Source organism: Rhinoraja longicauda, chromosome 23 (genome assembly GCF_053455715.1).
Source record: "Rhinoraja longicauda isolate Sanriku21f chromosome 23, sRhiLon1.1, whole genome shotgun sequence".
Lineage (NCBI taxonomy): Eukaryota > Metazoa > Chordata > Chondrichthyes > Rajiformes > Arhynchobatidae > Rhinoraja > Rhinoraja longicauda.
Genome location: NC_135975.1, coordinates 36,679,862 through 36,692,948, shown reverse-complemented (window position 1 = coordinate 36,692,948; position 13,087 = coordinate 36,679,862). Strand labels below are relative to the sequence as shown.

The window sequence follows — 13,087 nt, the reverse complement described above, 5'->3', positions numbered from 1 at the left end:
GTTGTCGCCTGGCCTCAGTCCGATAGAGGTCAGTGCATCCGACTACCACGGCACCTCCCTTGTCGGCGGGTTTGATTATCCAGTCGGGGTTGCTGCAGAGTGAGCAGAGGGCTGTACGTTCACGAGGGGGGGGGGAGAGGTTAGAGTGAGTCAGGAGAGTGGAACATTTGAGGCGGTTGATGTCCTGCCAGCAGTTGGAAATAAAGAGGTCTATAGAGGCCGTTCTGGGGAATCCAAGAGGAGGGGGGTCCATTGGAGATGGGAGAAGGGGTCATCACTGGGTGGTGAGGACTCCTTCCCATGGAAAAAGGCTCGGTGGCGGAGGCAACGGAAGAAGAGCTCCATATCGTGGCAGACCCGGAACTCGGTGAGGTGAGGGCGGAGGGGAACAAAGGTGAGGCCTCTGCTGAGGACAGACCGTTCTGTATCAGAAAGGGGGAGGTCGGGGAGATGGTGAACACACGGCAAGGGTGGTGGCTGGGGTCGGATGAGGCAGGTGAGTAGATGGAGGCCGAGGCGATGTCTGGTGGGGGGATGTTGGGTGATCAGGGAGATGGGGGGCATGCGAACCATTGTGTGGGTGGGGAGCAGTTGGGGCCACCTGGCTAAAAGGGGAAGACCCAGTGGAACCCCTACCACACTCCCAGACACACTGCCACCAGCTTGCACCTTCCTTCACTGTCAAAGCTGACGTTCACAACTAGACATCACTCAATAACATGGGGAAAAACCTATGGGAATGTCCATAAACCCTTCACCCATCACCCCATCCATAGACCCATCACCCCATCCACAGGCCCATCACCACATCCACAGGCCCATCACCCCATCCACAGGCCCATCACCCCATCCACAGGCCCATCACCCCATCCACAGGCCCATCACCCCATCCACAGGCCCATCACCACATCCACAGGCCCATCACCCCATCCACAGGCCCATCACCCCATCCACAGGCCCATCACCACATCTACAGGCCCATCACCCCATCCACAGGCCCATCACCACATCCACAGGCCCATCACCCCATCCACAGGCCCATCACCCCACCCACTGACCCAACTCCCCATCCACAGGCACATCACCACATCCACAGGCCCATCACCCCATCCACAGGCCCATCACCCCATCCACAGGCCCATCACCTCATCCACAGGCCCATCACCCCATCCACAGGCCCATCACCACATCCACAGGCCCATCACCCCACCCACTGACCCAACTCCCCATCCACAGGCCCATCACCCCATCCATAGACCCATCACCCCACCCACTGACCCAACACCCCATCCACAGGCTCATCACCCCATCCATAGACCCATCACCCCACCCACTGACCCAACTCCCCATCCACAGGCCCATCACCCCATCCATAGACCCATCACCCCACCCACTGACCCAACACCCCATCCACAGGCACATCACCCCATCCATAGACCCAACTCCCCACCCACTGACCCAACTCCCCATCCACAGGCCCATCACCCCATCCACAGGCACATCACCCCATCCATAGACCCATCACCCCACCCATTGACGCATCACCCCACCCATAGACCAACACCCCACCCATAGACCAACACCCCATCCACTGACCCAACACCCCATCCACTGACCCAACACCCCACCCATAGACCCATCACCCCACCCATAGACCCATCACCCCACCCATTGACCCATCACCCCACCAATAGACCAACACCCCACCCATAGACCAACACCCCACCCATAGACCCAACACCCCACCCATAGACCAACACCCCACCCATAGACCAACACCCCACCCATTGACCCAACACCCCACCCATTGACTCATCACCCCACCCATTGACCCATCACCCCACCCATTGACCCATCACCCCACCCATTGACCCATCACCCCACCCATTGACCCAACACCCCACCCATAGACCAACACCCCACCCATAGACCAACACCCCACCCATAGACCAATACCCCACCCATGGACCAACACCCCATTCACTGACCCAACCTCTAACACACCACAGTGCCAGCCCCTCCCCACAGTAGCGCTGGTGGTCCTACCTTGAGCACACAGATGGCGGCGAGGGTGAGGCGGACTCCAGACGGGGGATTCTGCATGGTCTTCACCAGGGTGATGTCACTGGCCTTGAGGGTGTCCAGGGCGGCGATGGCTGCGGTCAGCGAAGGCATGGCCACACTCAGCTCCTGCTCACACTCCACCTGCATCACAAACACACCGTCACCACTGACCACGGGCACACGCAGGCAGCGGCCGCCAACCATCAATGATAGACACACAATGCTGGGGTAAGTCAGCGGCTCAGCCAACATCTCTGGAGAGAAGGAATTGTGACGTTTCAGATTGAGACCCTTCTTCAGACTGAAAATCACAGTAAAGGGAAACGAGAGATACAGACAATGATGGATAGAGGTAAAGAACAAATGAATGAATGATATGCAAAAAAGTATTGCTGATACAGGCCATTGTAAGCTGTTTGTAGGGTGGTGCAACGTGGGTGGGGGAGGGACAGAGAGAGAGAGAGAGAGAGAGAGAGAGAGAGAGAGAGGGAATGCCGGGGCTACCTGAAGTGAGAGAAATCAATATTCATACCACTGGACTGTAAGCTGCCCAAGCAAAATATGAAATGCTGTTGCTGCGTTTAGCCTCACTGTGAACCTGGCCTGCTGTCACTGGTTGTAGCAGGTGGCTGCCCACCAGGCCCCCCGTTCATTCTCAGCCCCCCAGCTGGGTCCCTGTTGATTCTCGGCGGCCCCCACGGATTCCCCTCTCTGTCTGGTCCCTACACACTTTCTATGTTTCCATGTCTCTATGTTTCTGTGTGGCTCCCCTGCTGTGATACTTTCAGGGCCCATCTTGCTCTTGGTGATGCAGGTCTCTCCTCACTCTCGGCTTCTGACAGCCTCCCCTTACTCTGACGGCCCCCCTCGCTCTTTGACAGCCTCCCCTCGCTCTCTGACAGCCTCCCCTCGCTCTCTGACGCCCCCCCCTCTTACTCTGACGGCCCCCCTCGCTCTCTGACAGCCTCCCCTTACTCTGACAGCCTCCCCTCGCTCTCTGACGCCCCCCCTCGCTCTCTGACGGCCCCCCTCGCTCTCTGACGACCCCCCTCGCTCTCTGCCGGCCCCCCTCGCTCTCTGACGGCCCCCCTCGCTCTCTGCCGGCCCCCCTCGCTCTCTGCCGGCCCCCCTCGCTCTCTGACGGCCCCCCTCGCTCTCTGATGGCCCCCTCGCTCTCTGACAGCCTCCCCTTACTCTGACGGCCCCCCTCGCTCTCTGACGGCTCCCCTCGCTCTCTGACGGCCCCCCTCTCTGACGGCCCCCTCACTCTCTGCCGGCCCCCCTCGCTCTCTGACGGCCCCCCTCGCTCTGACGGCCCCCCTCGCTCTCTGACGGCCCCCTCACTCTCTGACGGCCCCCTCGCTCTCTGACGACCCCCCTCGCTCTCTGACGGCCCCCCTCTCTGACGGCCCCCTCACTCTCTGATGGCCCCCCTCGCTCTCTGACGGCCCCCCTCGCTCTCTGACAGCCCCCCTCTCTGACGGCCCCCCTCTCTGACGGCCCCCTCACTCTCTGACGGCCCCCCTCGCTCTCTGACGGCCCCCCTCGCTCTCTGACGGCCCCCCTCGCTCTCTGACGGCCCCCTCGCTCTCTGACGGCCCCCTCGCTCTCCGACGCCCCCCCTCGCTCTCCGACGGCCCCCCTCGCTCACCGACGCCCCCCCTCGCTCTCTGACGGCCCCCCTCGCTCTCTGACGGCCCCCCTCGCTCTCTGACGGCCCCCCTCGCTCTCTGACGGCCCCCCTCTCTGACGGCCCCCTCACTCTCTGATGGCCCCCCTCGCTCTGACGGCCCCCCTCGCTCTCTGACGGCCCCCCTCGCTCTCTGACGGCCCCCCCTCGCTCTCTGACGGCCCCCTCGCTCTCCGACGCCCCCCCTCGCTCTCCGACGGCCCCCCTCGCTCACCGACGCCCCCCCTCGCTCTCTGACGGCCCCCCTCGCTCTCTGACGGCCCCCCTCGCTCTCTGACGGCCCCCCCTTACTCTGACGGCCCCCCTCGCTCTCCGACGCCCCCCCTCGCTCTCTGACGCCCCCCCTCGCTCTCTGACGGCCCCCCTCGCTCTCCGACGACCCCCCCTGACGGCCCCCCTCGCTCTCTGACGGCCCCCCTCGCTCTGACGGCCCCCCCTTACTCTGACGGCCCCCCCTCGCTCTCTGACGGCCCCCCTTACTCTGACGGCCCCCCTCGCTCTCTGACGGCCCCCCTCGCTCTCTGACGGTCCCCCTCGTTCTCTGACGGCCCTCCTCGCTCTCTGACAGGCTCCCCTTACTCTGACGGCCCCCCTCGCTCTCCACTGTCTCGTGCATGTCCTGTCACCATCCTTGGCGGGTGAGTCGGGCCTACCGAGAGCTTGGCCCCACTCGCAGGGAACACTCCCGGCTGTGGGATCTGTTATCTGTGCCGCAGCACAAGTTGGGACCTAATACTCAGCCCCATTTTCTTACCTCTGCAGGAACCTCTCTGGGTTCCACCTTGTCAGAGCCTTTTGGAAATCAGAACATGTGGCACGGTGGCACAGCGGTAGAGTTGCTGCCTCACAGCGCCAGAGACCTGGGTTCCATCCTGACTACGGGTGCTGACTGTACGGAGTTTGTACGTTCTCCCCGTGACCGCGTGGGTTTTCTCCGGGTGCTCCGGTTTCCTCCCACACTCCAAAGACGTGCAGGTTTGTAGGTTCATTGGCTTCTGTAAATTGTCCCCAGTGTGTAGGATAGTGCTTGTGCTGGTCGGTGTAGTGTGTAGGATAGTGCTTGTGCTGGTCGGTGTAGTGTGTAGGATAGTGTGTAGGATAGTGCTCGTGCTGGTCGGTGTAGTGTGTAGGATAGTGCTCGTGCTGGTCGGTGTAGTGTGTAGGATAGTGTGTAGGATAGTGCTCGTGCTGGTCGGTGTAGTGTGTAGGATAGTGCTCGTGCTGGTCGGTGTAGTGTGTAGGATAGTGTGTAGGATAGTGCTTGTGCTGGTCGGTGTAGTGTGTAGGATAGTGCTCGTGCTGGTCGGTGTAGTGTGTAGGATAGTGCTCGTGCTGGTCGGTGTAGTGTGTAGGATAGTGCTCGTGCTGGTCGGTGTAGTGTGTAGGATAGTGTGTAGGATAGTGCTCGTGCTGGTCGGTGTAGTGTGTAGGATAGTGTGTAGGATAGTGCTTGTGCTGGTCGGTGTAGTGTGTAGGATAGTGCTCGTGCTGGTCGGTGTAGTGTGTAGGATAGTGTGTAGGATAGTGCTCGTGCTGGTCGGTGTAGTGTGTAGGATAGTGTGTAGGATAGTGCTTGTGCTGGTCGGTGTAGTGTGTAGGATAGTGCTTGTGCTGGTCGGTGTAGTGTGTAGGATAGTGCTTGTGCTGGTCGGTGTAGTGTGTAGGATAGTGCTCGTGCTGGTCGGTGTAGTGTGTAGGATAGTGCTCGTGCTGGTCGGTGTGGACACGGTGGGCCAAAGGGCCTGTTTCTTCTCTGTATCTCTAAAGACTAAATTCTAAAGCGTTAGTTTAGTTTGGGATTGTGGTTGGCCCACAGTGTAGGCCAAAGCCTGTTTCTGTATTGTACTGCTCCATGTTCACCTGTACTGGGAGGCTGTGACCGTGGGCATTTGCTCTGCTGTTTTGTCTCAGTAATCTTACCCTCAATACTCTGCCCTTCGCTGTATTTTCTGACATAGATCTAACCTCCTGTGGCAGCCCGCCCATCACCTGTTGCCCGGGCTGCCAACGGGGACACAAGTACCGTCTATACCCTGAGGAAGGGATCACCCACTATGGCACAGTGGCGCAGCGGTAGAGTTGCTGCCTCACAACGCCAGAGGCCTGGGTTCAATCCTGACTACGGAGTTTGTACAATCTTCCCGTGACCTGCGTGCGTTTTCTCCGGGTGCTTCGGTTTCCTCCGACACTACAAAGACGTTCAGGTTTGTAGGTTAATTGGCTTCGATAAAATTGTAAATTGTCCCTAGTGTGTGTGGGGATCGCTGGTCGGCGTGGACTCGGTGAGCCGATGGGTCTGTTTCTGTGCTGTATCTCTAAACTAAACTAAACTAAATCCTACCACAACCAGAGAGCAGTTGTTCGTCCTTCGGGTTGGAAGATGACCATGACTTCACTTTCAGTTGGAGGATCGGTGACTGTGGGTCCGGAAGTGACTGGTGAGGCCAATCCGGGCCCGGAAGGCACGCCCACACATAGGACACAAGTGGATGGGTGCTGCAGTGGAAGCGGAGGTAGCCCGGGCCTTGCGCGCGGTGCGTTTCCTCTGGGCCTCTGCAGTGCGTCTGTTCTCTGCTGCACGGGCTCCTGTGGTGAGCTTGCTACGCCAGGTTGGACGGTCCAGAGCAAGAGACTCCCAAGTGCTGAGGTTGATGTCCAAGTCTTTGAGGGACACTTTGAGGCAGTCCTTAAACCGTTTCTTCTGTCCTCCTACTGAGCGCTTGCCCTGACATAGTTCTCCATACAGAAGCTGTTTTGGAAGTCGACTATCGGGCATTCTGATGACACGGCCTGCCCATCTGGCTTGGGCTTTCCGTAGGAGGGTGTGGACGCTGGGGATTCCGGCCCGTTCCAAGACCTCTGTGTCGGGGATTTTGTCCTGCCACCTGATGTGAAGGAGTCTGCGTAAGGCAGCTCAAGTGAAAGTGGTTGAGCTGTTTGGCATGTCTGCTGTAGACAGTCCAGGTCTCACTGGCATAGAGAAGGGTGGTGAGTACCACTGCACGGTAGACCATCAGCTTGGTGGTAAGGCTGAGTCCTCTCTGCTCCCAAACATTCCCATGGAGTCGCCCAAAGGCAGCGCTGGCCTTGGCAATCCTGTTGTTGACCTCAGCGTCAATGTTCACCACTCGCGAGAGTGTACTACCCAGATAGGTAAAGCTGTCGACTGCCTGTAGGTTCTGCCCCTTCACCGTGATGTGTGGTTCCTGGTAGGGCTTTCCAGGCGCGGGCTGGTACATAACTTCAGACTTTTTGGTGCTAATGGAGAGACCAAAGATGTCACAGGCCTGTGAGAAGCAGTCCATTTCATGCTGCATCTTCTGCTCTGTGCTGGCGTTGAGGGCGCAGTCATCAGCAAACAAGAAATCTCTGATGATGGTCCCCTTCACCTTTGTAACAGCTTGCAGGCGCCTGAGGTTGAACAGCCTGCTTTCAGTCCTGTACCTGATGTGTATTCCATCCTGGCAGTCACGGTAGACATCAGTCAGCATGGCAGAGAAGAACATGCTGATGAGTGTAGGGGCAAGAACACAACCTTGCTTCACGCCGTTTGTCACTGGAAAGGCTTCCGACTCGTCTCCATCATCTAGCACTTTCACCATCATGCCGTCATGGAACTGCCGGACAATCGTGTTGAACTTGCTGGGACAGCCAAACTTCTGCATTATCTTCCACAAGACATCTCTGCTGACAGTGTCGAAGGCCTTTGTCAGATCGACGAAGGTCACGAACAGGTCGCTGTGCTGCTCTTGGCATTTTTCCTGGAGTTGGTGTGCAGCAAATATCATGTCAACAGTTCCATGTCCAGATTCGTAAAAAAAGTAAATGGTCCCTCGTGTGTGTGGGGATCGCTGGTCGGCGTGGACTCGGTGGGCCGATGGGTCTGTTTCTGTGCTGTATCTCTAAACTAAACTAAACTAAACTAAATCCTACCACAACCAGAGAGCTGTCCTGAACTACTATCTACCTCATTGATGGCCCTCGGGCTATCCTTGATTGGACTTTGCTGACTTTGCCTTGCACTCAACATTATTTCCTGTATCTGTACACTGTAGACTATAATCATGTATTATAATCATGCATTGTCTTTCTGCTGACTGGTGAGCACGCAACAAAAGCTGTTCACTGTACCTCGGGACGTGAGAGTAGTCTGGTGATATTCACCTTGATGGCCCGTGCCACCTGGGCAGCCGTGTTGACCTCCTCCTCCTCTGCCTCCACCACGCTCTTCACCACCTCCACCTCCTGTGTATCGGCACCAATGCAGCCCAGCAGCTCCTCCGCCTCGTGACCATGCTGCAGCAGCAGTGGCTTCATCGCCGTCAACTCCCGCTGCATCTCCACCACCTGACCAAAGTGAGGAAGCCCTGTGAGCTCACATGATAGCAGCAGAATTAGGCCATTCCACCCATCAAATCTACTCCACCATGGCTGATCCATCTCTCCCTCTAAATCCCAATCTCCTGCCTTCTCCCCATAACCTCTGACATCCGTACTAATCAAGAATCTATCTATCTGGGGTGGCACGTTGGCACAGCGGGTAGAGCTGCTGCCTCACAGTGCTGGAGTCCTGGGTTCCATCCCCACTACTGGCGCCGTCTGTACAGGGTTTGTACGTTCTCCCTGTGACCTGCGTGGGTTTTCTCCGAGATCTTCGGTTTCCTCCCACACTCCAAAGACGTGCAGGTTTGTAGGTAAATTGGCTTGGTGTATGTGTAAATTGTCCCTAGTGTGTGTAGGATAGTGTTAGTGTGCGGGGATCGCTGGTCGGTGTGGACAGGGTGGGCTGGAGGGTCTGTTTCCGTGCTGTATCTCTAAACTAAACTATCTCTGTCTTAAAAAATCCATTGACTTGGCCTCCACAGCCTTCTGCGGCAATGTATTCCACAGGTTCACCACCATCTGACTAAAGAAGTAATTCACCATCTTCCTAAAGGACCATCCTTTAATTCTGTGGCTGTGATCTCGGTCCTAGACTCTCCCACCAGCAGTTTCCTCTCGTTGAGGAGATGGGCAATGGGAGCCAAGGTCAAAGTCTCAGGAGATGCAGGGCATGGCATATGCCCTTTGGAAATTGGATGTGGAGGTAACTTACAGGGAGGAGAGGACCTGTGGAGTTCCCCATCACAGATGATGTGTAGGACAGGTCGCTGAATATACTAAGGCAAGGACATATCTTACAGTACTCGCGTGCGTGCATGTGTGTGTGTGTATGTGCACATGTGTGTCTAGGTGTCTGTGCTTGTGTGTCAGTGTGTGTGTGTGTCAGTGTGTGTGCTTGTCAGTGTGTGTGTCAGTGTGTGTGTGCGCGGCAGTGTGTGTTTGTAACAGTGTGTGTGTGTGTCTGTGTGTGTCAGGGTGTGTGTATGTCAGTGTGTGTGTCAGTGTGTGTGTGTGTGTGTGTCTGTGTCAGTGTGTGTGTGTGTGTCAGTGTGTGTGTGTCAGTGTGTGTGTGTCTGTGTGTTAGTGTATGTGTGTCAGTGTATGTGTGTCAATGTGTGTTCCTGTGTGTGTGTCAGTGTGTGTGTGTCAGTGCGTGTGCCTGTGTGTGTATCAGTGTGTGTGCCTGTGTGTGTATCAGTGTGTGTGTGTGTCAGTGTGAGTATGTCAATGTGTGTATATCATTGTGTGTGTCAGTGGGTGTGTGTGTCAGTGTGTGTGTGTCAGTGTGTGTGTGTGTCAGTGTGTGTGTCAGTGTGTGTGTGTGTCAGTGTGTGTGTGTCAGTGTGTGTATGTCAGTGTGTGTGTGTGTATCAGTGTGTGTGTGTGTCAGTATGTGTATGTCAATGTGTGTGTGTATCAGTGTGTGTGTCAGTGTGTGTGTCAGTGTGTGTGTGTGTGTCAGTGTGTGTGTGGGGGGGCGTTGTTTGTGTCAGTGTGTGTGTGAGAGTGTGTGTGCCTGTGTGTGTGTGTGTCAGTGAGTGTGTCAGAGTGTGTGTCAGTGTGTGTGTCAGTGTGTGTGCATCAGTGTGTGTGTGTGTCAGTGTTTGTGTGTGTCAGTGTGTGTGTGTATGTCAGTGTGTGTGTGTGTCAGTGCGTGTGTCAGTGCGTGTCAGTGTGTGTGTGTCAGTGTGTGTGTCAGTGTGTTTGTCAGTGTGTGTGTGAGTGTGCGTGAGTGTGTGTGAGTGTGTGTGTGTGTCAGTGTGTGTATGTGTCAGTGTGTGTGTCAGTGTGTGTGTCGGTGTGTGTGTGTCAGTGTGTGCGTGTCAGTGTGTGTGTGTCAGTGAGTGTGTGTGTGTGTGTTTCAGTGTGTGTGTGTTTCAGTGTGTGTGTGTGTGTGTGCGTGTCTGTGTGTGTGTGCCAGTGTGCGTGTGTGTGTGTGTCAGCGTGAGTGTCCGTGTGTGCATGTCAGTGTGTGTGTGCCAGTGTATGTGTGTGCGTGTCAGCATGTGCGTGTCAGCGTGTGTCTGTCAGTGTGTATGTGTCAGTTTGTGTGTGTCAGTGTGTGTGTGTGCCAGTGAGTGTGTGTGTGCCAGTGTGTGTGTGTGTGCCAGTGTGTGTGTGCATCAGTGTGTGTCAGTGTGTGTGCCAGTGTGTGTGTGCATCAGTGTGTTTGTGTCAGTGTGTGTGTGTGAGTATGTGTGTGTGTGCCAGTGTTTGTGTGTGTCAGTGTGTGTGCGTCAGTATGTGTGTGCCAGTGTGTTTGTGTCAGTGTGTGTGTGCCAGTGTGTGTGTGTGTCAGTGTGTGTGTCAGTGTGTGTGTGTCAGGGTGTGTGTCAGTGTGTGTGTGTGTGTCAGTGTGTGTGTGTGCCAGTGTGTGTGTCAGTGTGTGTGTGCCAGTGTGTGTGTGTGTCAGTGTGTGTGTGTCAGTGTGTGTAAGTCAGTGTGTGTGTGTCATTGTGTGTGTGTGTCAGTGTGTGTGTGTCAGTGTGTGTGTGTGCCAGTGTGTGTGTGTCAGTGTGTGTGTGCCAGTGTGTGAGTGTGAGGGAAGGATAGAGTAGGTGTGTTGTCGCTGTGTGTGCCCACGTGTGTGCAAGCATCACACCCATGTAGGAGAGATGAGGTCCAGTTGCCAGGGCTCCCTCTCTTCACCAGGTCAGTCTGTCTGTGTGGCAGCAGATCTATCATGGCCAGACCATGGGCCAGTGCAAGCCTGTCCACACTGCACACACGGAACCACAGGCTGCCTGTCAATTGTTTTTTGAAGAGCAGTGCACCAGTTTCTGGCGGAGGTGTGAATGTTTGCTGCCGTTTACACCTGAATTGGATGCATCACGCTAAATACCCCAACGTGTCGAGATACAAGGAACTGCAGATGCTGGTTTACCAAAAAAAGACACAAAGTGCTGGAGTCATGCAGCATCTCCGGAGAACATGGATCGGTGACGTATCTGAACAGGGCACGGTGGCGCAGCGGTAGAGTCGCTGCCTCACAGCGCCAGGGACCTGCGTTCCATCCTGACCATGGGTGCTGTCTGTACGGAGCTTGCATGCTCTCCCCGTGACCGCGTGGGTTTTCTCTGGGTGCTCTAGTTTCCTCCCACACTCCAAAGATGTGCAGGTGTGTAGGTTAATTGGTGGTCTGATTGTGAATAGTCCCGAGTGTGTGTAGGATACGGGGTTCGTACAGTGCAGGGATCACTGCAATCAAATGCACATCATTGGCACACTTCACTCAAATCTACCTGAGAGGCTGCAAACTCCAGTTTTTCCAGTCCGACTACATATCTGTTCTTGTTCGTCAACAACTCGAGTCTTTTCTTTTCCAGCAAATTTTTAAATATCTTAATTAATTCGAGGTAGGACGTAGGCGTGACATAGATTCTCCTTTGAAGAGAGTTATGGAATCTGAAGAGGACAAGACATTGAATAGGTTACTGCAGAGGTTGGAAACCTGAATCAATAGAAGCTTCACTTGTGCTCAGAGATACAGCGTAGAAACAGGCCCTTCAGCCCACCGGGTCCGTGCCGACCAGCGATCCCCGCACACTAACACTATCCCACACACTCTAGGGACAATTTGCAATTATACCAAGCCAATTAACCTACAAACCTGCACGTCTTTGGAGTGTGGGAGGAAACCGGAGCACCCGGAAAACCCCCATGTGGTCACAGGGAGAACGTACAAACTCCGTACAGACAGCACCCGTAGTCAGGATTAAACCAGGGTCCCTGGTGCTGTAGGGCAGCAACTCTACCGCTGCACCACCCTATTAATGAGATTACATTTAATCAGGGTGTGATACAGGCACGGATTGAGAATTGGTTATCGGACAGAAGGCAAAGAGTGGGAATTAGTGGGGTGTTCTGGGCTGGGAAGGCTGTAATCAGTGGGGTACGGCATGGATCAGGCCTCAGTTATCCTTGATATGCAGAAGCAGCCTGACTATGAGGACCACATGTCAAAGTTGATGATGATACAAATTGAGGTTGGATTGTTGGTTATAAGCTCCAAGAGGAGATGGGTCAGCTGAGTGGGAACAAGGCAGTTGGACTGTAAAAGGGTACAATGTGAAATTAGTTTAGTTTAGAGATATAGCATGGAAACAGGCCCTTTGGCCCACCGAGTCCACACTGACCATCCATTGCCCGTTCACACTAGTTCCATGTTATCCCACTGTCACATCCGTTCTCCACACACTCGAGCCAATTTATAGAAGCCAATTAATCTACAGACCCGCGCATCTTTGGGATGCAGGAGGAAACTGGAGCACCCGGAGAAAACCTGTGAAGTCAGAGGGAGAACATGCAAACTCCACACAGACAGCAGCAGATCATCCCCTTAGGCTAAGGAGGTTCGACATGCCCCAACAACTCACACCAACTTCTACAGATGCGCCGTAGAAAGCATGTTATCAGGATGCATCACAGCTTGGTTTGGAAACAACTCCATCCAAGACCGCAAGAAATTGCAGAGTTGTGGACGCATTGATTCCATTTACACCTCACGCTGCCTCGGCAAGGCCAGCAGCCCAGACCATTAACAAACCAACCTCCCATTGATTCCATTTACAACCCATGTTGCCTCGACAAGGCCAGCAGCATCATCAAGGACCAGTCGCACCCTGGCCACTCCCTCTTCTCCCATCTCCCATCAGGCAAGAGGTACAGAAGTGTGAAAACGCACACCTCCAGATTCAGGGACAGTTTCTTCCCAGCTGTTATCAGGCAACTGAACCATCCTATCACAACCAGAGAGCAGTGCTGAACTACTATCTACCTCTTAGACCCTCTTTGACCAGACTCTGCCAGCTTTGCCTTGCAGTAAACGTTATTCCCTTGTCGTGTATCTGTACACTGTGAATGGCTCAATCGTAATCATGTATTGTCTTTCCACTGACTGGTTAGCACGCAACAAAAGCTTTTTAGGCGTTTGTGACAATAAACGTGACA

The 13,087-nt window shown here is 55.1% G+C and overlaps 1 protein-coding gene across 1 annotated transcript in view; it reads right to left on the bottom strand.

The window, feature by feature from the left end:
• LOC144605046 (dynein axonemal heavy chain 3-like) overlaps positions 1 to 13,087 on the bottom strand; it is a 345,711-nt gene that overhangs the window by 112,711 nt on the left and 219,913 nt on the right. The window contains exons 53-55 of the mRNA XM_078420087.1: positions 11,380 to 11,542; positions 7,919 to 8,101; positions 2,047 to 2,205 (exon numbers count right to left, since the gene is read on the bottom strand). Of these exons, the coding sequence (XP_078276213.1) occupies positions 2,047 to 2,205; positions 7,919 to 8,101; positions 11,380 to 11,542 (505 nt within the window). The remainder of the gene's footprint in view (positions 1 to 2,046; positions 2,206 to 7,918; positions 8,102 to 11,379; positions 11,543 to 13,087) is intronic.